The 24,130-nt window shown below is 41.8% G+C and overlaps 5 protein-coding genes across 25 annotated transcripts; 2 read left to right on the top strand and 3 right to left on the bottom strand.

The window, feature by feature from the left end:
• Positions 1-669: 669 nt before the first annotated feature.
• Positions 670-9,788, bottom strand: LOC120455424 (troponin T, skeletal muscle). 21 transcript variants are annotated; one of them, XM_039641600.2, is made up of 10 exons: positions 9,641-9,788; positions 7,372-7,419; positions 6,696-6,737; positions 4,670-4,693; positions 3,653-4,022; positions 2,567-2,785; positions 2,398-2,490; positions 2,253-2,333; positions 1,509-1,587; positions 670-1,276 (listed from the first exon to the last, which is right to left on the bottom strand). In XM_039641600.2, the coding sequence occupies exons 2-10, from the start codon at positions 7,392-7,394 to the stop codon at positions 1,020-1,022; spliced, it is 1,188 nt and encodes a 395-aa protein (XP_039497534.1). In that variant the 5' UTR covers positions 7,395-7,419; positions 9,641-9,788; the 3' UTR covers positions 670-1,019. The 21 variants fall into 21 exon arrangements, with proteins under 21 accessions (XP_039497534.1, XP_039497514.1, XP_039497535.1 ...); XM_039641580.2 differs by having other exon boundaries at positions 3,650-4,022; XM_039641601.2 differs by lacking the exon at positions 1,509-1,587 and adding an exon at positions 2,075-2,153 and having other exon boundaries at positions 3,650-4,022.
• A 3,431-nt stretch (positions 9,789-13,219) lies between these two features.
• LOC120456638 (late secretory pathway protein AVL9 homolog) lies at positions 13,220-16,698 on the top strand. The gene is made up of 4 exons (XM_039643560.2): positions 13,220-14,553; positions 14,802-15,203; positions 15,274-15,454; positions 15,520-16,698. Exons 1-4 carry the CDS (start codon positions 13,524-13,526, stop codon positions 16,028-16,030), a joined length of 2,124 nt encoding a protein of 707 aa, XP_039499494.1. The 5' UTR covers positions 13,220-13,523; the 3' UTR covers positions 16,031-16,698.
• An 81-nt stretch (positions 16,699-16,779) lies between these two features.
• Positions 16,780-19,216, bottom strand: LOC120456639 (unconventional myosin-XVIIIa). Its single transcript, XM_039643561.1, has 4 exons — positions 19,043-19,216; positions 18,923-18,982; positions 18,475-18,859; positions 16,780-18,396 (listed from the first exon to the last, which is right to left on the bottom strand). The coding sequence occupies exons 1-4, from the start codon at positions 19,126-19,128 to the stop codon at positions 16,900-16,902; spliced, it is 2,028 nt and encodes a 675-aa protein (XP_039499495.1). The 5' UTR covers positions 19,129-19,216; the 3' UTR covers positions 16,780-16,899.
• On the top strand, positions 19,200-20,336 carry LOC120456642 (selenoprotein BthD). The gene is made up of 3 exons (XM_039643567.2): positions 19,200-19,357; positions 19,417-19,833; positions 19,891-20,336. The coding sequence occupies exons 1-3, from the start codon at positions 19,328-19,330 to the stop codon at positions 20,152-20,154; spliced, it is 711 nt and encodes a 236-aa protein (XP_039499501.1). The 5' UTR covers positions 19,200-19,327; the 3' UTR covers positions 20,155-20,336.
• A 164-nt stretch (positions 20,337-20,500) lies between these two features.
• LOC120456640 (AT-rich interactive domain-containing protein 1B) lies at positions 20,501-23,660 on the bottom strand. The gene is made up of 2 exons (XM_039643562.2): positions 22,955-23,660; positions 20,501-22,557 (listed from the first exon to the last, which is right to left on the bottom strand). Exons 1-2 carry the CDS (start codon positions 23,257-23,259, stop codon positions 21,576-21,578), a joined length of 1,287 nt encoding a protein of 428 aa, XP_039499496.1. The 5' UTR covers positions 23,260-23,660; the 3' UTR covers positions 20,501-21,575.
• Positions 23,661-24,130: the final 470 nt, after the last annotated feature.

The following is a 24,130-nucleotide window of genomic DNA, read 5'->3' on the forward strand; positions in this document are numbered from 1 at the left end:
AGAGTTTAAACGAACTTAAAATTACACTATATTACACTCCCCTCCGTAATTCCAAATTATTATTAACCCAATCCGTTCACGCCCCAAAACCTTTGAACCATAACGAAACGTATTTAGCCAATTGTAATCCACGAAAATAGGTAACTGTACGCTGCAAAGATCCCATATGGAAACGAATTAATTCTAATTACCACACATTTTCTGTGCGCAGACTGTAGCCTAAGAAAATTGTACAATATTGTATTGATAACGACATCCCGGCAAAAGATAAACGATGAATCAAAAAAAATATATATATATATCTACGAAATTATACTGTACAAGAATAAAATAAATCAACTGAGGAAACAATAAAAGTTAAACATAAATGTAAAATCATGCAACCGAGAGAGTAGTATTTCTAATATTTTATTTGGGTGGGAGAACTTTTACGCTTGCAATTAAAAAGTTATTTTTCCAAAAATTCTGGGAATGGAACCTGTTGAAAGGAGATCAACCCAAAAAACACCAAATCCTGAATATCTGACCATCTTTGGCTAAAAGTTAACAAAGAACGCTGGGAGAGTCTGGTCCCTCGTTGGATGAATAGGTATCCAATATCCCCACTTTAACGACGATGATCTGGAGACCCGATCGATACACACAGACATGCACACAAACAACAGGAAGTTTTCATAGATATGATGCCATAACACACTTTAATATCTCGATTGCTTATCTTTTTTTTTTTTTTGTTGCTTGTTTTTGGTTTTTGCTAGTATTTGACTTAGTTGGTGTTGGTTTTGATGTTTTATTTTAAAAGAAATCTTACATTTCTCGATTCAATAAAAAAAGATGTTGAGTTTTTGATTTTGAATAGCAAGTTGTTGGGCGAATAAGCTAAGATATCATAACTACTTAGTTCATTCTTTTACTTTTATTAAAATTGTTTGGCTTTGGTATTTAAATGTAGTGTTTGTTTTTACGAAAAGTGGTGAAGGAAAGTGGTGCGCGAGGGCGGGCCCAGAGTGTGGATTGGTCTATTCCTCCTCCTCCTCTTCCTCTTCTTCCTCCTCCTCCTCTTCCTCCTCCTCTTCCTCTTCCTCCTCCTCTTCCTCCTCCTCCTCCTCCTCATCCTCCTCAGCCTCCTCATCCTCCTCCTCGACGACCTCCTCCTCGACCTCCTCATCATCCTCGACGATGTCCTCATCGGCCTTGGCGTCCTCCTCGCCTTCGGGTGTCTCGGGCTCACCGGCCTTCTTGCCTGGTCGCTCGCCGAACCACTTTGGCAGTTTGGCTATGGATTACAAGTATTGGAACAATTAGCATATCGCTGGTGCAAATCGAAATAGATAGAATCGAAATTGATCGACAGGAAACAGAAAAAAATTAAAATAAACACAGCACGACAATGAACAAATTGATGAATGTTGTTCTGTTGTTCGTCGTCCCTTTTTGAGGGTACAGTTGAGCCCCATTTTTCCCAGCATAACTCGCTACATAACTCGCATCTGATCTAAAGTACATACATTTTTGACGGCCGGTGTATTGCTCCTTCTTCTCGTTCCAGATCTTCTCGTTCGAGTCCTTGGAGATCTCATCCCAGCCCTGTGTGTAACAGTGTTGTGTTCATGTGTTGGTGTGTGATTTTATGAGCACAGTACAACATACAGTTGACAATTATGAAATATGGTACATAAAACATAGAAAGAGATAAAAAGAGAGTAGACGTTAGGTGCGTTATTGGTTGTCAGCCTCCCAGAAAAACCAGAAAATACCCCAGTTTCTTGTCAATTCTGTTACGTAATGGCATTAACGACCCAACCTTTTGACGTTACTGTACTTTCGTAAGTGCTTCAAATGTGACTTTACTTTCGTTAGCCCGCTAAATACCCAGCTTCACAACCTCCCGATCTTTTGACGTGACTGTACTTTTAGTAGTGTTTTGAACCACCTCAGCCTTTTTACATGACTGTACTTTCGGTGGTAGTGATACGAACAAAAAACATAGTTTATGATGTAAACATAAAACAATAGATAGATAGATACAGAAGAAGAGAGACACGTAGACGTGAATGTTTCAGCGGACGCTTACATTTTGTGCGCTGAGTGAATCTTTCCTGTCTTTCTTGCCAGGTCTTTTCTAAGGTTTCCGCATAGACCGTATTATAGCCCTAAATGTGCGTAATATTGATACAGTTACAGTTACAAAGAGGCAACCCGAAAAAATTCCCAAGAATAGTTAGCTCTAGAAAGGTAAACCAAATACTTACACCCTCGAAGAGCTTCTTCTTGTCGTCATAAGAGCGGGTGTCCACACGTCGCTCATACTTGGAGGCGACTTGAATCTTGGGCTGTGGGGCAGAGTACCACGTTAGCTATGTGATCCAGGGATGTGAAATTGTAAGGCTAACTTACCGGGTATTTGCCAGTCAAAGCTTCCGGGTCGAGACCCTTCTTCAAGGCTTTGTGCCTGAGCTGTTGCTTCTGTCTTTCCTTCAACTCTTTCAACTGTTAATGGATGGATGGCTGGTCAGTAATTGTGATCCCTAGAGGATTATGGGCCACAGCCAAAAGGGGTACTCACATCGTAGTCCTGACGTTTCTGCCTTTCTTCCAAGTCATACTTCTCAGTTTCCAATTTGACAATGAGCTCCCACAGCTCCTGGGCCTTCTCGCGCAGCTTAGCCTCGCCGAATCCTTCGATGGCCAAGGGCTTGATGCGGAACGACAGCGAGATCTTCTTCTCCTCCTCCAACTGTTCCTTAGTCTTGTTGCGTTCCATGGCGGCGGACGAGAGTCCCAACTATTTTTTGTTTCATGTGGCGAGTTTTTTTTTTTTTTTTTTTGGTTCGATTCGAGTTTCGCGCAGGATGCGTTTTAATATTTGGTTTTTAGTTTTGTTTTGCATAGCAGACACATTTCGTTGTGTTTTATATATATATAAATATATATTTTTTGATTTTTCGGATTTTTGAGATTTGATTTTTGAGATTTGATTTTTGGTACGTGCGGTACAAACGTGGTGAGAGACAAACAGTGAGAGAGATAGACACACACAGAGAAAAGAGCGCAAAACAAAGTGATATATTGTTTGTTCGTGTTTGGTGTGTGTACATGCGTGTGTTTGTTTGTTTTGTTTTGTTTGTTGTGTAAAAGAAAAAAGAAAACAAAAAAAAATGTTTTGTTGTTTCAGTTTCACATTACAGTGTAGTGTTTTAAATGCATATTTCAAGCGATCGATATGAACACAGACGATTAACGATTGAGAAATGTCGGAATGATCGATTTATGCAATCACAAATAATCGATAATGAATTTTTGCATCAAATACAAAAAGGAATAACGATTGTAAATGATCGATGGAGCCAAAAAATACAAACGATTGACAATTGTGAATGATCGATTCGGGCGCAACACAAACGATTAAGGATTACAAATGAGTTCGATGAGTTCCAAAAACCGACGATTAAGGCGATTGATGATCGATGGACACGACGGGTGACAAATGAGGAGTTGATATGGAATTGATTTGGAATCAAATAAATAAAATAAAAAGAACGAAAAAAGAAAGAAAACGAAAACAGGAAGAGAGAGAGAGACAAATGGGGGGAGGTGGGAGAACGGAGGCGTATCAGCAACCGGCATTGATGAAATCTCATATAATTACCACGCCTGCATCCTTCTTGGCAATGGTGAAGTTGGGGCCCTTCTTGTCCTTGTCCTTCATGGCCTGCAGCATAGCCTGGCGCTTCTTCTCGGCCTCCTCGAGACGCATGCGCTTCTCCTCGATCTCGCGCTGCTTCTTCTCCTCAGCCTCACGGACACGGCGCTCCTCCTCCTCCTTCTTGCGCTGGGCCATCTTTTGCTCCTCCTCGGCGCGGGTGACCTTGCGCTTGGCCTGCTTCTCCTTCAGCTTCTTCAGCTCATCCTCCTCCTTGGATCTCTGTTTGCGCCACTCGGTGATGTATTCTTTTAGCTGATCATCGAGGTCGGAGCGCTTCTGGTCCTGACGCTTGATGAACTCTGGGTCGCCCTCTCCTCTGATGATCGTGACGGTAAGTGAGGGGTGGCGGGAATGAGAAAGAACTCGATTAGTTTAATCTGCCAGGTTGTGATCTATTTATTCGATAGCCACTAGTACTACGAGTAATGTCTAGGCACTAAACATTAATTACAGAATTTTGACGGAATTTCTAACGGCCTGTTTATTTGTTTGGTGATTATATTTAGATTATTTGGTTCGATTCGGTTCCGAAAGTCAAAGAGTTGTTTTTACAATTAGTATCCACCAAAGTGCTGATGTGAGAAAGCATTAGATAACTACATTCTACGTATGGCAATACTACTACTCTAGTTATAAAAAAAAAAAAAAACAGAAACAGAACAGAAACACACCAAAAAAGATAGGGGGAATTGCTTCGATGGCACTGGAGTGGTGAGTTGTGGTGAGTAAGAGTTTGTGTTGAGTAGTGCTTGCTACAGAGGTACAGTTTACACCTTAGAAACTATTTTATTTATTTTTTAATTTCATTTTTTTTTTGTTTTTTTTGTTTGGTTTTGAGTGGTTTACTGGACACGCACAGGCGGATTAATCGGGGACGATCTTAAGATAACTCTAAGGGTTTAGTCTTGGTTAGCGTTCTGGTTTCATTTGTTGTTCACATTTGTTTTTTGTACATAGACTTACTCGGCTGGTGTCTGAGGTGGTTTTCTATACGTGAGGCATTGAGGTGGCAACAAACATGGAGGTGGTGATATTTTTATTTATATATATATATATTGGTTTTGTGTTTCAAAAATTGACAAATTCACGATGGTTTCGATTGATTGATTGATTGATAGTTGTTGTGGGTTTCGGTTCGAAAAGTTCATACAAAATGCGATTGTTTTCGTTATTTCAGTTTTCAAACAAAAAGGAACGTTGAAAAGAAAGAGAAAAACGGTTTGTTGTTTTAAAAAATTCATTTGCAAAATATATTGGTTTGTTTGTTGTTTCATTTTTTTGTTTTATTTTTGGTAAACGGAATGAAAGAAGAAGATAAGATGGATAATATATATAGAGAGATATTTGCATAAAAGGTTGAAAAGAATAATTAATTTTGTAATGGTAGGTACGTAATTGTTTTTGGTTTGGTTTTGTTTGTTGTTTTCTGGTTGGTTGTTGTTCTAAAGAAAACTCAAAAATGATTCCAAGCAACGAATCTTTGTACAGTATGAACTGGAACTGGTACTGGAGCTGGTTCTGGTTCTGGTTCTGGAACTGGAACTGGTTCTCTGATGCATATGGAGCAGAAATGCACACACAAAAACTTGAAATTTTGTTTCAATTTGTTTCAGAAATTGGCAAACGAGCACATAATTTTGGGGCCAGGCAAAGTGTAATTTAGGAAAAAAAAAAAAATTTTATACAGATATGTGGGATTCTTATAGGTCTTTCTTTTTTCGTTTCATTGGTTTCTCACACAATTTACTTACTTCCTGCAACAAGAACGAGATCAAAAAGAGATGGAAGAGAGAAAGAGAGAGATAAACAGAATTGATATCAATGATTTCCAAGTCTTATAGGCAACAACACTTTTGCTAAGCCAGGCCAGCGATAGGCAGAAAGTTAACTTTTGGTCAAAAGTCTTTTGTTTTAGAATTTGGAAATTGCGTTTGACGGCTTTGGAAGTGTATTATCTTGTGGGGAGAGTCGGGAGATACGATGGTATAAATAGATAGACAGATAGACAAAAGACGTGTTACAAGTGATACAAAAATACACAGTAAAAAACCGACTGGGTTCAAAATAATAGTGCAATTGCCTGCAATTTTTTATGATCATTAAATATAAGTAGGTATTATAGTTAATTGGATTATTTGGATTGATTTTCTACCATTTCAATGCAGAAAACGATCAACTTTATCAAAATTGATTACTTTTGCGAACTACGTATACGTAATATTTTGCTATTCATTATTCAATTGTTTATAAATAACTACTACTACCATTATTTTGAACACAGTTTCATACACATGTGGGTGGTGGTGGTGGGGATACACACAGCTTTTATATACACAATTTGCCAATTTTTCGCTAGGTTTTTTCGGAGGGTGGGAGGTGAAGGGTATGAACTATGAACTCGCTGCTTGAGTTGGTGTGTGGGGTGAACAGTGGGTGGGTGGGGTTTGCTCTCGGGTTCCATTAGTAAATTTTGTACAATTATCGGATATTGTTTTTGTGATCGTATACTTTTAATTCTAAATTCAATTTTGGTTTTTATAGACACACACAACAACACATTGAAAACAAAAACCAAAAGAAATAACAAAAATGTACACACAACAAAATATAAAATAATAACTAAAGAATAATTAATAAACAAATAAAATTATTTACAGACGAGTACACAAAACAAAAATGTTGGGTTGGTTTCGGGGTTTCTGGGTGTTTTTTGTTTTTATCTTTTTTGGGTAATACATATTTCTACCAATTTCAAAAAAGGGGTGTTTTTTTTTTTTTGCAGACATTGACAAAATACAACACATATAGAAAATTTGGAATACAAAATGGTGGGCAAGGTTCGGTTTCGAAAAAAATCAAAAACTTGGTTATAGTTATGGCAAAAAAAAAAAATATATAGACATAAGTGAACACCAATCGAGTTCTTTAGGCTGCTGCACCAAAACCAACAAAAGATGTTGACAAAAATCGGCAACAAAAATGTACTTACGTCTCCTCGCGGGTCTCCTCGACAACCTCCTCCTCCTCGGAGCTGCTTTCGAGTTCGTAATTAAACGAATTCAGTTTTTTTTTTTATATTTTTTAGTTTTAGATTTTTGAATATGGTGTTTTTTTTTTATATATATATTTTGGAGTGAAAGTGCAGGGTTACACACGGCACACGGGTGCAGAGGTGATATTGTTGAATTGTTGTTGAATTGTCGTGTGGTTGTTTGTTGAAGAGTTGTTGATTGTTATTAGTTGTTGATTTCAAAAGAAACGAAACGACAACATTAGCGGTTGTTCGAACAGATTCATGGGTTCAGGTTGTGGTTGTGGTTGTGATTTTGGAGGTTTTTGGGATCGTGGTCGGTATTTCGGTTCGGGTTCAAGGATGACAATGCGTGGAAATAGAGAGAAAGGAGTACAGATCAAAATAGGTGCCACTGGTAAACGTGATTACAAAAAGTTCTCTTACAAAAATCCACAAAAATCTGATCGTTGAATTAGTTAGTATGTATAACAATAAGGGTTCAAACGAGACCTTCGAATACTTCTCTTTAACTTTGCTACTTTACTTAAGTCAACTGTTTACTTTTACACACTTTAAACTTTTGTACGCCGTCATACGCGTCGTATACTTAATATTTGCATCGTCTCCCATTTTTCCCATGGGTTCTACTTACGTGTACTCTTCATCGTCGGACATGGCTACGGTTTAGGGTTGAAAAAACCTGCAATAACAAAATACAGAAGAGAAAAATATTCCTTTAGTTTGGGCGTACAAGTACTTGAGATGAAATTAAGCAGCCATTGTAATGGAACAGAAAAGATTGTGGTACTTTTTAAATATAATTCGATTGATATTATTTATGCACAATTAAATATAAACCATTTATCCAACAAAAGCAGCAACAACAATAGAATAATATCGAAATGCAGGTGTACCAACGGATATAATATTATTAACAAATCAACTAATGATTGCCCTTTCGATAACCCCTTTTCTATTTTCTATTCAGGGTTTCACTGTACTTGAAGCAGCCTTTGATAGCCCAGCGATAACTCTATAATTAGACGGCTCTGTCGCCCTATATATATGCGATTCTGCTGTGTATATGTAGGCAGGGCGACCTGTCTTTTTATAGCCGGCAACAATGTCTCGTTCTCACATCATAATCTTCCAAATTGAAGAAGAAAAAAAAAACAATAAATTCCGTACGCTCTGCTCTAAAATTATTTAATTTCCCATGCTATCTATATCTACATCTATATCTGTGTGTGTGCGAAGGAGAGAGTCGTAGTCCAATCTATGTATATCGGTGGTTTTTTCTTTTTCCTCCGATTTTTTCTCAATTAAAAATAGACTTTGGGGCAGTATTGAATTTCCCGAAAGCCGAAAGCTTCCGAAAACATCAAAAAAAGCTTCGGCGAAAGCCTTTTTTGAAAATGTTTCGTTTTTTTTACCTTGGCACTAAATCAGAAAATCTAGAGAAGCTTTTGAATTTACATATATGCATATATATCAGGGCGTACTGGTGTAAAATGAATAGAAAATCAAATCAAATGCCATTCATAGATCGCTTATATACATATATGCCAGTTATTATGCCACGAATTTATATATTTCAAATTTCTATGAATGTGAATATTCTATTTCCATAATCTGTGCACTTTTGCACTATTTAAATGCAAATACTGGGCTTATATTTTTAGCTGTATATAAACTGGGTCAGTTTCGGAGAGAAGTGCATGGAAATGATGCGAAATGGAAAAGTTCTGGAATACCTCTATATAATGCTCCTGGTTTTATAAACCTAACTGTTAAAACTGGTAGACTATAGATCTTTAGGAATATACATACGTCTATCGTCTTATCGTACTGACATTTACGACAAATCTGACATTTTTGTGGTATGCTTTTAAAAACATGTCTTTTGAGTTCAACTCCTTCTCTTTTCAAGTTCATAATTTTCATAATTCACATATAACCTACTTCCTGTTTATCCTTATCGAATTTGCTTAACAAATTTTCCTTTCTATAACTCGATCTATCTCTGCCCTGCTTCCATTTATAGTCCTATACATATATCCTCCAAAAATCTCCAGATCTCTATTCTCAATCTTGTGTGGGTGGCGATAGTTCCGTCTCATTTTCGCCTTCTATATCTCTAAAATCTGATTGGCGCCTGCGCGGAAAGCTATAGAAAAAAGTTTTCCCTCTGCGTATCTGTGAGTGTGTGTGTGTGTGAGTGTGCGTGTGTGTGAGTGTATCTTGGACATTTTGCCAAGGTAAAAACACACTCGCGCACCCATACAAATCGAATTTATTTTTAAAATTCGTTGAAAAAAAATTTGAGAACTTTTCCTCTCAGATCATATAACACTTTCTGAATTGCTTAGCTATATATAATGTATTTATATATGTATATGTATATATTCCTGTCTGGCATTGTTGTTGCTTTTGCATTTTGTTGTTGTTGTTGCTGCTGCGGCTAATCCTGTTGTTGTAGTTGCCGTTGAATATTGTTTTTGGCGTCGCCAATGCCTGGGCGAATTTTTTCAAATTATTTATAGCCTTTAGCCATTATGACAAAAAAAAAAGTTGAAAAAAAAGGTTTTTTGAAAAATTTGGCTTCAGAGTTCGTTTCGTTGGCTTTCAAGTCATTTTATCGCACTATTTGTTCGTAGATTGCACTTTAAAAAAATTTCAAAAAAAAAATAAAATGTTATATAACACTAGGATTTTCCAATTCGTAACTTTCTTTTGTTGATGTTCGGTTCGTGGTTCGTGGTTCAATCCCAAAGGATTTGGTTTTCTCGTTTTTGATAACTTTCTTTTCGTTTTTAGGCACACAAGTTTATTATATTTTTTTTTTTTGATTTTTTTGGTGATGCAGCATTTGAAGGAGATGTGAAGCAGCAGTAGAGCAGAAACAGAAAAAAAAAACTTACTTAGGGAGAAAAACAAATTGAATTGAAGTCCGAGCAGCTGACGTCGTAGGAGCGAATGCTGCGGTTCGACTAACCAAACTGACGATGAAAAGCGCTGCTACACGTTATGTTAAAGAATTTTTCGTCGCGTTCGCGGAAAAGCCATTTCCACGCACACACCGATCGCCTTTCTATATAGCCAATAGCAAGTCACGGGTGCAAGCAGGCCAGCGCTATATGCCACATATCGCTGGCCGATGTGGCAACAAGTGGGTGGTGGTGGGTGCCTGTGCGCCTGGGTGTGTTGAATGTGTGTGTGGATGTGTTGAATGTGTTTTTCGGGGATTTTTCAGGTGGGCTGCTGCTGAAACATAAACTTGTACACGCACACAGCCAACGACGAGACTTTTCCAATTTTCCATTTTGGCCAGAGCGAGATGAGGCATACGATATATACTGTAGGCCACGTAGAACACGCACATAACTAGATCATAAGTATATAGCCTATGCGGACGTTCGGAGCGTTGGCGGCTTTTTACACATTTGTTTTTGGAATCAAATATCGTAGAACATAAATTTCGCAGCCATTAAAAAGTCGGCCTGCATATATTGCCGCATGTATTTGTACAAACATACGTACATATGTATGTATGTACATACATGACGATATATAGCACATATAGTTTGGATTCCTCAGCGGATCGTTGCAGCATTTGAACCCCAGAGTGCACGCCCTACAAAATTTATATATATGTATATGTATATTTATTTACCTATATCTATATCGCGATCGAACTGCTGACGTCGAACGGCCTTAGGTGGCCCCATCGCATTGCCATTTGTCTAACACTTGAATCTATTCGTCATTGTTCCGATTTTCTTTTTTATTTTTCTCCTTTTGCTATGCTATTTTTTTATTTTCTTCTTTTTTCTTCTTCAGATACTTCTGCCAAATAGTTTCAGATACACTTACGCACCTTACAGCCCTTGGTTTCAGCTATCGAATTTGATTCATTCGCTTTGGTGTACTTATATTTCAAAATTCTACAAGTCAATTTGAAGAATTTGATAAAATCTCTTTTTCGTATATTTAATTTTTCCTGAAAAGTATAATTTTTCGCATAATTTAATACAAATCATTACACAATGTGAAATATTCGTATTAAGTAGGGTAGTGAAACATAGTCTGTTCTGTATTGTTATCCATAAAATAATAGCGAACAATATACATTCTTGTAAACTTATAATATTTTGTTGAAATGTACTTTGTACTACATCGATTTTCATATATTTGTATCGTTAACATCATGAATGAAAAAATTCTTTGTATAGAATTAAAAATGTAATTAAAATTCAACAAGAATAAAAAACAAATTTCGTTTAGACTAGTATCTTCTTAAGTATAAATAGAAGCACATTGCAAATTCATTCTTTTTTTATTTTTAAGTAATTAATTGCTGTAGCAAAATACCTAAATAAAATCCTTATATTTACATTCGGTTGTAGAGTTAATATTTAAAGTCTTAGTGGAATCTCTTAAATACTTTCATAAGCAAGATGTTTAACTAAATAGACTGCTGTGTAAATTCAAAATATGTGATGAATATTATTTTAAAAATATTATATATATTAAAAAAATAAAGTAAAATTACTATATCGTCGCACAGTTTTGCCATTTGTTTTGATTTCGTTTTTGGTTACCAAGTGTCTTAAATTTAGAACATTTTTGTATCTGCACCTCTGCGAAATGCAGCAGATATGCAGATAAGTGTGTGTGTGGGTAGTTCAGTACGGTCTAGGTATTGTGCATGGCTTGCCAAAAAGCACAAAACTACAGAATCGCAATGGGACACAGGTGGGCAGTTGGAATTTTCGGGGATTTAGTGCATGAAATGGTCCGTTGGAGTTGTGTCCAGATATATGCAGCATCTGTAAGCGGTTTCTGGCTGGGTTTCATTTTTGGCTGCCATCTGGCTGGGCTAGACTCACATAACATCTTCCGTTCAATAAACAACTATGAACTTATTGCAAACATCGCGCCAAATGGCTCAGTGATCCGTAATCCGTACACCAAAAGTACGGACATGTGCAGATGTGGGCGTGAAAGTGGGTTTCGGGTATGCCGTATGCCTTCAAGTAATTTTCAATTCGCATCATCTTCTGAATGTCCGAATATCAGAAAGTTAGAAAATCCGAAAATCAGGGAATAACAAATAGCACAGTTTCGAATTTTTGTTGTTCTATTTTTGGACATTTTGTGTGGGCGCTATTCGTATGTAGCCTTCGGTTTTTAGTGCCGATCGTATGCACGAAGAACGCCCGATATAAAAAAAAGAAAATATATAGATATATATTAAAGTATGCGCGTATATGTGTTTGTTTAAATATCTTCTATATGTCTATCTATAGGTTAGCTTTCTGGGGCGATGTTTACGGGCAACTGTGGGTAATATGTGCATAGATCAGGAATAACATAAACATTATCCAAGATCTGGAAAAATATTTGATTTCAGACAAGATAACCGAGGGATTATATGAATGAATAGCATATTCAAAGTCTCGAATAATTTGAATTGAATGTCTCCAGTGCAAGCATAAAAATTAGCCAACAAATTTGTGTCAGTTTCATACTTTTGTACTGTGTATGAAATATGAAAAGCAGTTAGAAGCCTAAAATAATTTATTTCCAATTCCAGATTTTAGTCAACATAATATTTAGAGTTTTATATTTTTAACTGCAAATGCATTTACCATATTAAATTAATGCATCGAGTTAAATTTATATCTAAATATATGTTTCATAAAGTTTTCAATGAAAAAGATCAGGTCAGGCAAACATATTTTGTAAAGAACAAACAACCCGATGTGTGCCAATTTTAGAATCTATATGTTGGATGTTCGATTTAAAAATACGCTCTAACTAAATTAAATGAAATGAAAACGAACCAATTAAAAAAGCAAAAAAAAAACACAAAAAAGAAAAACAACGGAAAAATCCATAAGAAAAAAACACATAGAAGAAACCCCGAAATGAAAACAGCAGAAAATATAAAAACGTTTAAGAAAAGAGCCATCATACACAGTCTGGCTATATAGTACCTAATGCTCCGTCTACTATATGTATAGTATTACACGTTTATTTTCAGAATTTGTTTTTGACTTCGTTTTCGCCTTGTTGACACTTGGAAATGTGTATTAAATATTACCCAGTAGTCAAGCTAACGATATCGCTATTGAAACCAAAATGTTACCCTTATTTTAACATAATGATTGTTTTAAAAAAATCATGCTGGTAAGTTGTAAATGTATGTGCTATGTGAAAACAAAGGGATTTTTTCTATTCAATAAATGCATTTTTTTTTGTCAATTTGTATACATTTTGTAACTTTATAAATTATTTTTTCATTTTATCTGAAGTATTAGGTTCTCATCTGTTTGGAATTGATTAATTTATTGTATAGATTTTGATAGGTCATATTATAATTTTGTACTAGTTATGGTTATTCCAAATTCAAAAGTAACCGCCAATATTCGTACTGTTGTAGTCGATAATGCCGTTGGTCGAGACGAACATATCGATAACCGGCAAATGCACATCTAATTGGAGTACAAAATAACGCCTCCTGATATCGATACGCTATCACAAACAAGAAAATAGAATAAAAACAAAATCGTTTAAAAATTGTACAGATAGAAAGTTAAATACGACAGGCAGATATTAATTGCAAAGACAATAAGTGCGAGTTGGTCGAAATAGAATAACAATTGCGTGGCGTGGTTACACCAGTGCGAGCGAGAGGGCCGATGCGGTAGTGGCCAAATCCAATTGGATTTTCTTTTTGCAGGCAAAAAACGCTTTTTTGGTGGACACCGCTTGCTCCGTGGAACAAGGAAAAGGACAACGATGGCCACCGAGCCGGAGAACAAGCCACCCATCCTGCACATCCTCGTGGTGGGCTTCCACCACAAGCTGGGCTGCCAGGTGGAGTTCTCGCATCCGCCGCTAATCTCGGGCTCCACGGGACGCCACGAATGCCCCTCCGGCTGGAAGTACCTGCCCACTCTGGCACTGCCCGATGGCTCGCATAACTTTGCCGAGGACACCGTGTTCTTCAACCTGCCCAGTTTGTATGAGCCGGCTGCGAGTATCTATGGCGTGTCCTGCTATCGCCAAATACGCGTGGAGAAGCTCAAGATCCGGACGGCGGACCTCACGCGCAGCACCGTTCAGAAGTCCGTGTGCATTTTGGCCCGCCTGCCCATCTACGGGTACATCGAGGTGAAGCTAGCCCTCATTGCCGATGCATTTTTCGATCAGGGCGACTTCTCCGGCACGGAACTGCTGGTCAAGGCGTATCAGCAGCTAAATGCCTGCCTCCAGGACGACGAATCCCGCCGCCCGTTGCGCCACTTTCACGTGGGCCTGTCCCTGCGCGAGATCGTACTCCACTGGCGCCACAAGACGCTAATGCTCTTCAAACTATTGCTGCTGCAGCGCCGAGTGGTCTGCTTCGGTTCGCCAGTGCGCCAAATGTGTGTGTTGATCCTGGGCATGGCATCGCTGGTGCCGCGGCTGCTGGAGAAGGGCTTCCAGGAGGTGGCCTGTGTGCGCACATCGCGACCACTGTCGCCCATGCCGGATTTCACCGACTCCCTGCAGCGGGAGGCGCAGGCGGAAGCCGAGGCGGAACTGGAGGCAGTGGCTTCCGTTGCCGCTGGCTCCGATGAGCAGAAACTCACGCCCGAGAGCGCCACAGCGGTGGAGGGCGAGGCCGAGGAGCTGGCGCTCGTCTCATCCGCAGCCTCTGCAGGCGAGGAGCAGGCCAGTGGCGATGACACGTCGACGCGTTCCACACCAAACTCACAGTCGCAGGACTCCTCGAACGGCAGGAACAGCTCGCTGACCAGGGAGGCCAGCGTGGACACACTGGCGTGTGAGTAGCCCATGCAATCTAAGTAGATCTAGGATCATTTTAGTGAATTCTTCCATTATAATAATACTGTAACCTTTGTTAAACCATTTCATCATTTACGCCTTTATCATGCCATATAAGTGAATCATACTAGATAGGAGTTTACACACACCTGTGACGCAGTTTTTGGGAGTGTTCTATAAAAAAACGTTATTAAGTTAAGCCATTTATATATTTTTAACTGACCTGCTGAAATCTTTCGTCCACAGCTAACCTCGCCGCCTTGTGTGCTGTGAATCCGGATGAGTATCGGGCACCGGTTAGCATCTTCGCCAGCGGCAATCTCTGCCTGCCGTATCTGTCGCTGCCGTACATGGACCTGCTCAGCGACCCCATGGTGCTCTCCTATGTCATCGGCACCTCCAACGTTCTTTTCCAGCAGAAACGTCAGCTGGCTGACGTGCTGGTGGACATAGAAGCGGCCAATCTGGATGCACACGATCCGGAGCTTAGGCGGCAGCTGGTGCTGAGCACCGAGGATCTGCGCTACATGGACTACATCATGAAGCACGTGCAGTCGCCGAAGGAGGATGCGGAGGGCAGCGAGTACTGGATTCGGGAGCAGTTTCAGGGCTACATCCTGGCTCTCCTGCGAACTGCTGTGGCTCCAGGTGGGACTTGTCATCTAACTTCTTAACTTTTGGTTGTACCAACAAATCTAAATGTGTTTCTTTGATTTAGATGCCATGCCCAAGGACAACGATCATTTCAATGCGCATTTCATGGGCGCCTTCAAGCGCACCCAATGCTTTCAGGAATGGTACGACGTTAGGCCCGAACCCGAGTTCTTTGAAGCCCTGCCCGCTGGTCATCCCTTTGCCGGCACTTTGTCCGTGGCGGACATGAAACTAAAACTAGCACAGTATGCGATAAACCAGAAACCAATCGTAAAACAAAACTAAATTTCTATACAATTGTAATTTCCAGAACCATGCAAAATAGCGAGAGTGGGCGAAAAATCAACCAGGCGGTAAACACGACGAGTCGTGCGGTGGGCGGTGCCATATCCCAAGCGAAGGGCGCCTTCTCCAGCTGGTGGTCATCCATCACGACGGCACCGCCCAATGCAAACGCAGCGCCCACGACCAGCGCCAATGGCCAGGAAGGGGATGTGAGCGAAGGAGCTGCGGCGCAAGAGATCTCAGTTACATTCCAGAATCACAAGGACGCCGAGGACCTTGACATGGCGGGTGTTAGCATACACCTGGCTGGCCAGGAAGAAGCACCCGAGTCGCATGAGTCACAGAGCGCCAGCTGCGACAAGCCGCAGGGCATCGTTGAGATCGGACGCGAGGCGGAGCTGTTAGACAAAGCCGATCAGTCGGAGGAGCCCAAGATCTCGGCTGCAAGTCAAGCCGGTCAAGGTCGGCCAGGATGTGGCGGCGATGTGGCCACCTCGGCCGTGGAGCGCAGCAGTGGCGATGTCTTCATTGTCTGAGGACGTAAGCACTATCGGGCATTGTATAAAATTGAACTAAGCTAAATGATAATTATTTATTACGCAACATATTGTCTCATTCTCGATGTTGAATTTATAACTACTACTCGAACCTCCCTATTTTTTTTCCATACCCATATTCTCTATTTGGTTGACTTGTGGTACAAAGAACTTAGGAATTATGATCGAGGGACAATATTACTACTATCACTACTCACTTATAAACCGCGAGCCAACGATTTGTTAAACAAAATATTGAAATCAAGACTTTAAACTTGAAATAAAATAAAATGACAAATTATTAGTTATACAACTATATGTTTACAAATACGAAAAGTGCGCACAAATGAAATAAGATGCACATATAATTCAATGTATATGTTTCTTTTACTATAAATGCATACATTTGTTACTGTCCCCTGCAACTTTTTGCGACACAAGTCAATCGCACACTAACCTACACAAAATTGGCCAAAAGATAATATAATTTAATATTTATAGATGCCTACGTTTAAGTTACCCTTGCCGTACTCACCCACCACTCAGTGTATATGTATAACCATGTAAAGCTAAACCGTTCCAAGTGCAATTTGTAATCCAAAAATGGCAGCGGAGATCCGCAATAGAATCCGCAATACGTGTGGCAATAAAAAACTTAAGAAATCTGATATTATGGAGTACCCCCTCCTTTGTCCAGGAACCACAGTGTTCTAATCAATTTACCTAATTCAAATGTAATCAAAAATAAATGCATTTCATAAAACATTTGTAGACAGCTTCATTGCTTTTTCAATTAGGAAACTAACATAAAAAACTACATTTACAGATCAACTGGATTATACATAAAAAGAAGAAACGAAACATCTGGATCAACGCTTCTTGATGGCCTGCAGCACTGGCTGGAAGGATGGCAGCTGGGCGGAGTACACTTTATGCTCCTCATCGCTCAGCTTGGCCTGACACGCGGTGACCTTTGATTCCAGGGCCTGCAGCTCCTTCTCCGCTTTTGCCAGCTTCTGCTCGCATTTCTCGAGGTGTTCGTTGCGGGCCTTGAGATCCTGCTCCTGAAACTGCTCGGCGGCGATGAGCAAATCTTCGTTCCTTTGCTTGCTGGCTTGCAGCTTCTCCAGCGCCTCCTTCTCCCGCTTCTCCATCTCACCCAGACGGGCGATCTGGTCATACTGATCCTCCAGCAGCTGCTGCCGGTGCTGCGCATGCATTTCCCGCTTGGTCCGATAGCTGGCCTCCATTTTGGTTAGGCGCTGCTTCTGCGCACGCAATTGAGAGTCCAACGTAGCAATTTCCGTGTCCAACTCGACGAAATCGGATTTTATTTTGGCCACCTGCTGATCCAACATCTGACGCCGATCGATATTCTGCTGGCGGTGTTGCTGTAGAAGTTTTCGCAGCAGCTCCAGGCATTGTACCCGCTCCGAAATATCCTTTTGATTGGGATTTAGCGGCAGAGTAAGATCCGATTGCTGACCAATGCCGCCCTTTATCAGGGCACAAATTACCGGCTCCATGCTCAGGTGGCGCACGTGGGAGTTGAAGACCTCAACGGAATCCAGTTGTTTTTGCTTGGCTCGCGACAGCATTACCTGCTGATGGAGCTCCAACTCGGACACCTCCTTCACCTGACGCTCATAAGCCTTGGAATAGTTTTCCATATCGTCGCACTTCATTTGAAGCTCCTTCAACTGCTGGGCGGTATACTTCTGGCTGTTAACCGCCTGCTCCAGGCTCTTTTCATACTTCATTTGCTGGCGGAGATTGGACTGCATTTCTTCTGCCTGGGCAGACAGCTGGTCGAATAGCTTCAGCTGCTTGGCCAGGTCCTCTTGACTGGCAGCTAGCTGTTGGGCGAGCTGGTCGTGCTCTTTGGTAAGTCGTTCTAGCTTGTTCAGTTTATTGTCGTTGCTAGGATCATGCAGCGTATTCTCTAATTGCTGTAGCTTCGTCTTCAGATCGCCGATTATCTGGTCTAAAGCCTTGCGATCGGGCAAATCACACTTCTTGTTGATCACCTGATCCCTGGTCTCCGCCTGCAGCTTGGCCTCCTCCTTGGTGAGCTCCTGATCCCACAGGGAAATACATTTGCTAGCCTCTGCGAAAAGCAGGCCATTGACCTCTTCGTCTAGCTGGATGGCGTGCGCCTGGGTGGTGGACATAATGGCCGTCGACTCGCAGTGCATGCTATTCAGATACGAGCTGGGCTGCTCCATGGTTTCCATAAACGGAAACTCCTCTTCTAACTCATCCGACGAGGGCAGAGGCGGTACGAAGTCCATGAGAAAGTCCAACAGAACGATCACATGACCGAATGAGTGCTGTGTTGTTGGCGATACCAGCCATGATTTGTTCACCTGTAAGTCACAAAAGGATTTAAGTATCAAGAGAATCCTGGACATCCAAATGTATCGTTGTACATTCGTGCTGCTTACCGGATAAGGATACTGCAGCTTCTGCATTGCGCTTGTGATATCTTCGACGTGGTTCTGGCCCACGGTCACTCGATTGCGCCAGATGTGATGGAACAGAAAGTTGAGAATGGAAACAAATTGCTTGATGGTCATATGCCGCAATCCACCGGGCCGACTGAAGAGATCCGCAATAAGCCCTGTGGGCGCCTCGCTATGCTGAATGTCATGCAGGTATTCCAGGATCTGCTGTGCCCGCTCCGCTACCCATTTCTTGTCGGAGTGTGGCGCAATGGCGCGCTCTGCGGTGGAGGGCACAAATCGGTTACCTCGCTTGGGCGTCACGCCCATTTGACTGGCCCGATCCCGCTCCAAGTTGAGCGGCTGTGGCAGACGCGATGCAGAGGGCCTGCAGGACATTGATTTGGGACATTACTGGTTATGCATTCGATTAGCGAATGGATGTGCCTACCTTCTGGGGACCGCCTGGCTGGAGGACGGAGTGTGCGCGGCTACACTGCGCTTCGTTGCCCTGGAAAAGGATAGGCATTGCCTTAGCAGGGCTTGCTCAGTTGGATTCCGGATCACTCACCTGGTTTGCCGCTTATCAGTAGTGCTGCGGTCCTCCAGTACATCGGCACGGAACTCGCTGGTCCGTCGTGGCATTAGGTGCGACATCTTGACTTAATTAAATTAAATTAAATGTTTACTAAATTTGATTGCGAATCGCGCGTCGCTTAACGCCTGTTATCGGCAAATCGATAGGTTCCAGGGATGGAGCTGTATGCCGTTGTCACCCTGCGTTTCTACACCATCTGGCAACATCGACAAGTAAGAAGTGCGCCATTTACTTGAACATTCTAATCCGTCTAGGATCATGCCACCAAAACGGACCAAAAAAGCTGAGGTAAGATTGAAATACTACGTTTTTTCAATAGGTAAAACCATTTCCCAACTATTTTCTAGGCGCCAGTTGTGGAGCGGGATGCAGCCGAAGTATTGGATCCCAATGCGCCCGTGCTCTACGTAGAGCACTGCCGATCCTGACGAGTCTTTCGTCGTCGAGCGGAGGAACTGCACTCCGCTATCCGGGAGCGTGGTCTCCAACACCTTCAGCTTCAGCTGAATGCACTTGGAGCACCGCGGCGAGGAGCCTTCGAGTTGAGCTTAAGCGCCGGAATGGGGAAGCCGGAGCAGGTGGCACTTTGGTCGGGTCTAAAGCGGGGTCCACCACGTGCCCTCAAGTTTCCCACTGTGGAGGAGGTATACGATCGGATTGTAGGAATTCTGGGTGACCAGCAAAAGCCATCCAAAATTGATCTACCGGAGTCTGTAACATCCCCAAAGAAGTCAGTGTCCACGGAGGAACCACAAACGAATGAGGTAGGAGAGTCCTATGAGTCCAGAAAAATTAACTAAAGATTGTTTTTATCAAAAAAGAAAAAGGTACCTTCAACTTCGAGTAAATCCGAAAGGGAGCAGAAATCCAAGGAAGAGCCACCTCAAATCGATTCAAAAGAAGCAAAACAAACGAAAGAGTTGGCCAAATCAAAGAGACAGCCTAAAGCACAAAAGAAGCCAGCAAAGGTATCCGAATCCCAAGAAGAAACTGCTGAAGAGAAGCCCCAAACCAGCCAGAAACGGAAGCGAACCACCAGGTCCTCCACAGACGAGGCTACTGTCACTGCCAAGCGGAGAAGGTAGTTGTGCCCAAAACGAATCTTTCAGCAATAGAGCCTTATGATCGATGATTGGCAAATCCTTTCGAGGAACTTATCATTGAGAACCCTTTTGCCTTTGTTGATTGCTTAATTTTGGTGTGAAACCGCAAGAAAAACACTTGAGCATTGTTATTACAAAATATATTAAAACATCTTAGAAACCTATTTCCATTTTTTTTTCATTCTCTTGTGGTTCATTTTTGTCTGATTTTTGCCTCTCATTCATTAAAATTTTGTGGACTTTGATTTTCTTCCAAAATGTACATATTTTCCTTCTTTGATCTTGTTTAAATTTTGTCCGTTCTTAGTTAGTTAAAATTTGTTTTCGTTTTTAGCTCAGCTTAATAATTATGATCCTAGAGAAAAAATTTTGGTTTTGCGAAATTGTGTTTTTTTTTTTGTAGCTTCTTCTAATGCTAGAGATACCCTACCACTTGCCTAAATAGATTACAATTTGAATTGTCTCATTTTTAACTAAAATTTTGGTTAAATAAAAAAAATTGAATAGAATATTTGGGTTTTGGGTTTTGGGGAGATAGGTGATAGGTAAAGTAGTATTAAGAACATGCAGCAACAGAAACCGAGAGATTGCGATTAGGTGGAGAGCCAGTCCAAAAGGTGGACTTGCTTTAAGTAGAGTCGCAAATATAATGCATGTAAATATATATATAGTATAATGTCTGTACACTCATATATATAATGTACAATATAATGAAATGGACTGGCGAACTTCTCTAAGCCAATCTTTGAAAACCAGGCGTAAAATCATTACAAGATCGCATTGTAAATATTGCAAAATTATATACTTTCGTATCATTATGTTAAATATGTTGTTTCACAAACGGTGGAGTTACTTTTCACTTATGGCATTGAGGATGCCCAAAATATTTAATAATGAATTGCCTAAGGATTTCGGAAAAGCTTCTTTATCAAATCATTGACTAACTTATATAATGTTTATTGACGGCCTAAAGGTTTGCTAAACATACAACTACATTTCAATTGATCGAATAATGTTTTCTACATCCCATAAGTTTCAGCTCAAATTATCCTATAGAGAAGTTCGCCAGTCTATTGGTAGTTCAAAAAACAACAATCAATTGGCTATGGGAACGTAAAATTAAGAGAGGCGAAACATTGGAATTGTATTGGCTACGGCCTGGTGCGCGGTTCTGATCGTGATCCTGATTCTAATCCTGTTTCTGTCCCTGGTCCACAATGTATTTGTTTCATTTCTTTCTTGGCTCCTCCTTTATCCTTTTGTCGGGGGCAACAGTGATCAACTAAGGCTTTAAAACTATCTTTAAATTATGTGCGAAAAGTAGGTCGATCAATAGGCGAGAAAACAATGCGAAAACAAGGGGTTTGATTGATTACACGTCCAATTAGTTGCTGATAGAGCGGTTACAGATACTTCCGATAGTTGCGCAGATGGGCGTTCGCGTCCTCGACCACGCCCACCGCAGCAGCGGCACTCTCGAAGGATGGTGGCTCGATGACCATGCCGGGGCTTGTCGGATCGCATGCCGCTCCAACGGCGCTGTTTGGTCCCTTGGTTCGTCGCCTGCCGCGTGTTCCCGCTCCCCGAGATCGGCGGCTGTTGGCCGAAGCTCCCGATGCTCCTCCTCCGCCCCCAGATCCGGTCACTCCAGCTAGGCCTGCTCCCAGACTGCCACTAAGGATGCCACCGCTGGAGATTGGGCCTCCATTGCTGCCCGGAACACTCTCGCCGGATTCGATGGCCTCCAGCGAGGCGTCCAGCGCCGCATCCGTTGTGGTGATGCGCGACCTGACCGCTGCACTGCGTCTCCGCGAGCTGGAGCTACCACCTGAATTGCCGGCACCGCCAGCGCCTCCTCCACCACCTCCGCCGCCAGAATCTCCTCCACGCTTGCCCGGCCGCCGCTTGCGCCTCTTTTTGTTGCCATAGCGCGGATCATAGTCGTACTCATCATCTGCCGGCGACTTGGGCTCCTCCAGTGAGTCAACATCGTTTATGTCCATTTCATCGTAGAACCACTCCTTGGGCAAATGCTCCTCCTTGACGGCCTGCTGCTGGTGGTGTTGCTGCTGATGTTGTTGCTGTTGACTGTCCTTGCTGTCGGATGTATCACCGCCGGCGGCACCCAGTGAGCTCGACTCCTCCAGACTGAAGGCTCCATTAAAATCGTGGGCAGTGTCGCTGTGCAGGGAACCAAGTACGGCCGGCGCGGCTCCGCCGCCCGTTAGCATATTGAGCGTAAGGGAGGAGCTGCTGGCCAGGCTATTGCTGCCGGGCATTGATCCCACACCACTGGTCAGGCTGCTCAGTCCCAGATTAACGCCGCTGGCCACCAGAGCTTCGTGCTCCTTGCGTAGCGCCTGGAAGGGGCGCTCGGGAAAGCGGCTGTATGAGTGGAAAGATCGTTATTAGCCGGGATAAACATGGAGCTCTTCTAACGATAAACATCGGAGTGAAGTAGATTGCATGGCATATACACAAATGATATTCCTCATGTTTACAATTCAGGCTATCCGGAATGAAACCTAACTCGTTATATATAGGATTACCACCTGGAACTAGTATTTATTGGAATATCTGCACTACGAAGTCTAGCTAATCCTCTGGCTGTTTGTGGACGTAACCTAAACTGACGCATCACGTCAATGAGACCTTATGACCTAACCATAGACAAAGTGTTTTCAAGTTCTAATCTGAATCCCCCAGAGTAGTACCTATGGGATTGTTATAGCTTATCCTTGTGTATTTGCCATTTAGTCTAATCCTCCACCGGATTCCTCACCTGTACATCTTGCTCAAGTACTGGCGACGGCTCTTCCGCCAGCGGGCCGCCGGATACGTGTAGATCTGGCCCTGCCGGAAGCCGGGCATCCGCTGTCGCTTGTCCAGAAAGAGTTGCGAGTGGTTCTGGGCGACGCCTGTCTGCGGATCGAGAAAGGGCAGCCGGTGGCGCCGCTCGCTGCACAGGCGCGTGTTGAAGTTGGCACTGTACTCGATCGTCTCCCGGTAGCTGACATCCTTTAGGAAGCTCTCGATCTTGGCCAGATTCGGCATGGATACGATCTGGATGTTAACGGCGGAGGACATGGCTGTTCCTGGTCCTAATCCCACTGTTGGCTAACCTCAGAGTCCGGCTGTGCCGCTAATCCATCCCAGAGTCTTGGCAATTTCCGCTCCGCTCCTCCCCGTTTCTTATCGCAATTTTTTCCAGTGTGTTGTGTTCCGTTTCTTATCGCTTTTCGCTGCCTGTTTTTTTTTCTCTTCGTCTTCCTCCTCTCGGCCGACACATACACGCACACACACACGCGCAAAGCTCTCTATCGATGTGACCCCGCGCCAGGGGGCGTGGGCGGCAGTGGGCGTGGTGGGGGCGGTACGTTTAGATCGCGATCTGCGGCCGTATTTTCCAATTGTTTAATTGATCAGAAATGTTAACGTCGTTTTCACTGCTCTGCTGAATGCCAGTGTTACCAGATGACGACACGACTTTCCCCCCAAATGTTCTCGACCGACCGCTACTTTTCCCTAAAAAATCCACTCTTTTTATTGAATTTAAACGAACAGTGTCCTTTATGATTTTAGGTCCTGAATGAGTCTGATAGTTTATTATTGTATATCTTGTACAGCTATGTAATGATATTTTCTAATTTTAATTACAAGACTTTAATTAAGGTTTTTTTTTTCAAATATCGATTAGTTGTAAAGCAATCGATTGCTGGACCAACGGTCACACATTGTAAGAATATAGAGATGGGTGACTAGCGATAACGCCTACCTGTTACGCCAATTTCAAAATAGTATTTTCTTAGCAGCTACTAATAAACTGTTAAATATGAAGATTCGATTTCTATAATCAGCAGATTAAGAAATAAATCCTTCAAATTGAAAAGTACACATTAAGACAAGTCAAATTCTATCACCATTCTTCGAGTAAGGTACATAGCAAAAATATCGCACA

This window comes from Drosophila santomea, chromosome X (assembly GCF_016746245.2).
Source record: "Drosophila santomea strain STO CAGO 1482 chromosome X, Prin_Dsan_1.1, whole genome shotgun sequence".
In the NCBI taxonomy this organism is placed as follows: Eukaryota; Metazoa; Arthropoda; class Insecta; order Diptera; family Drosophilidae; genus Drosophila; species Drosophila santomea.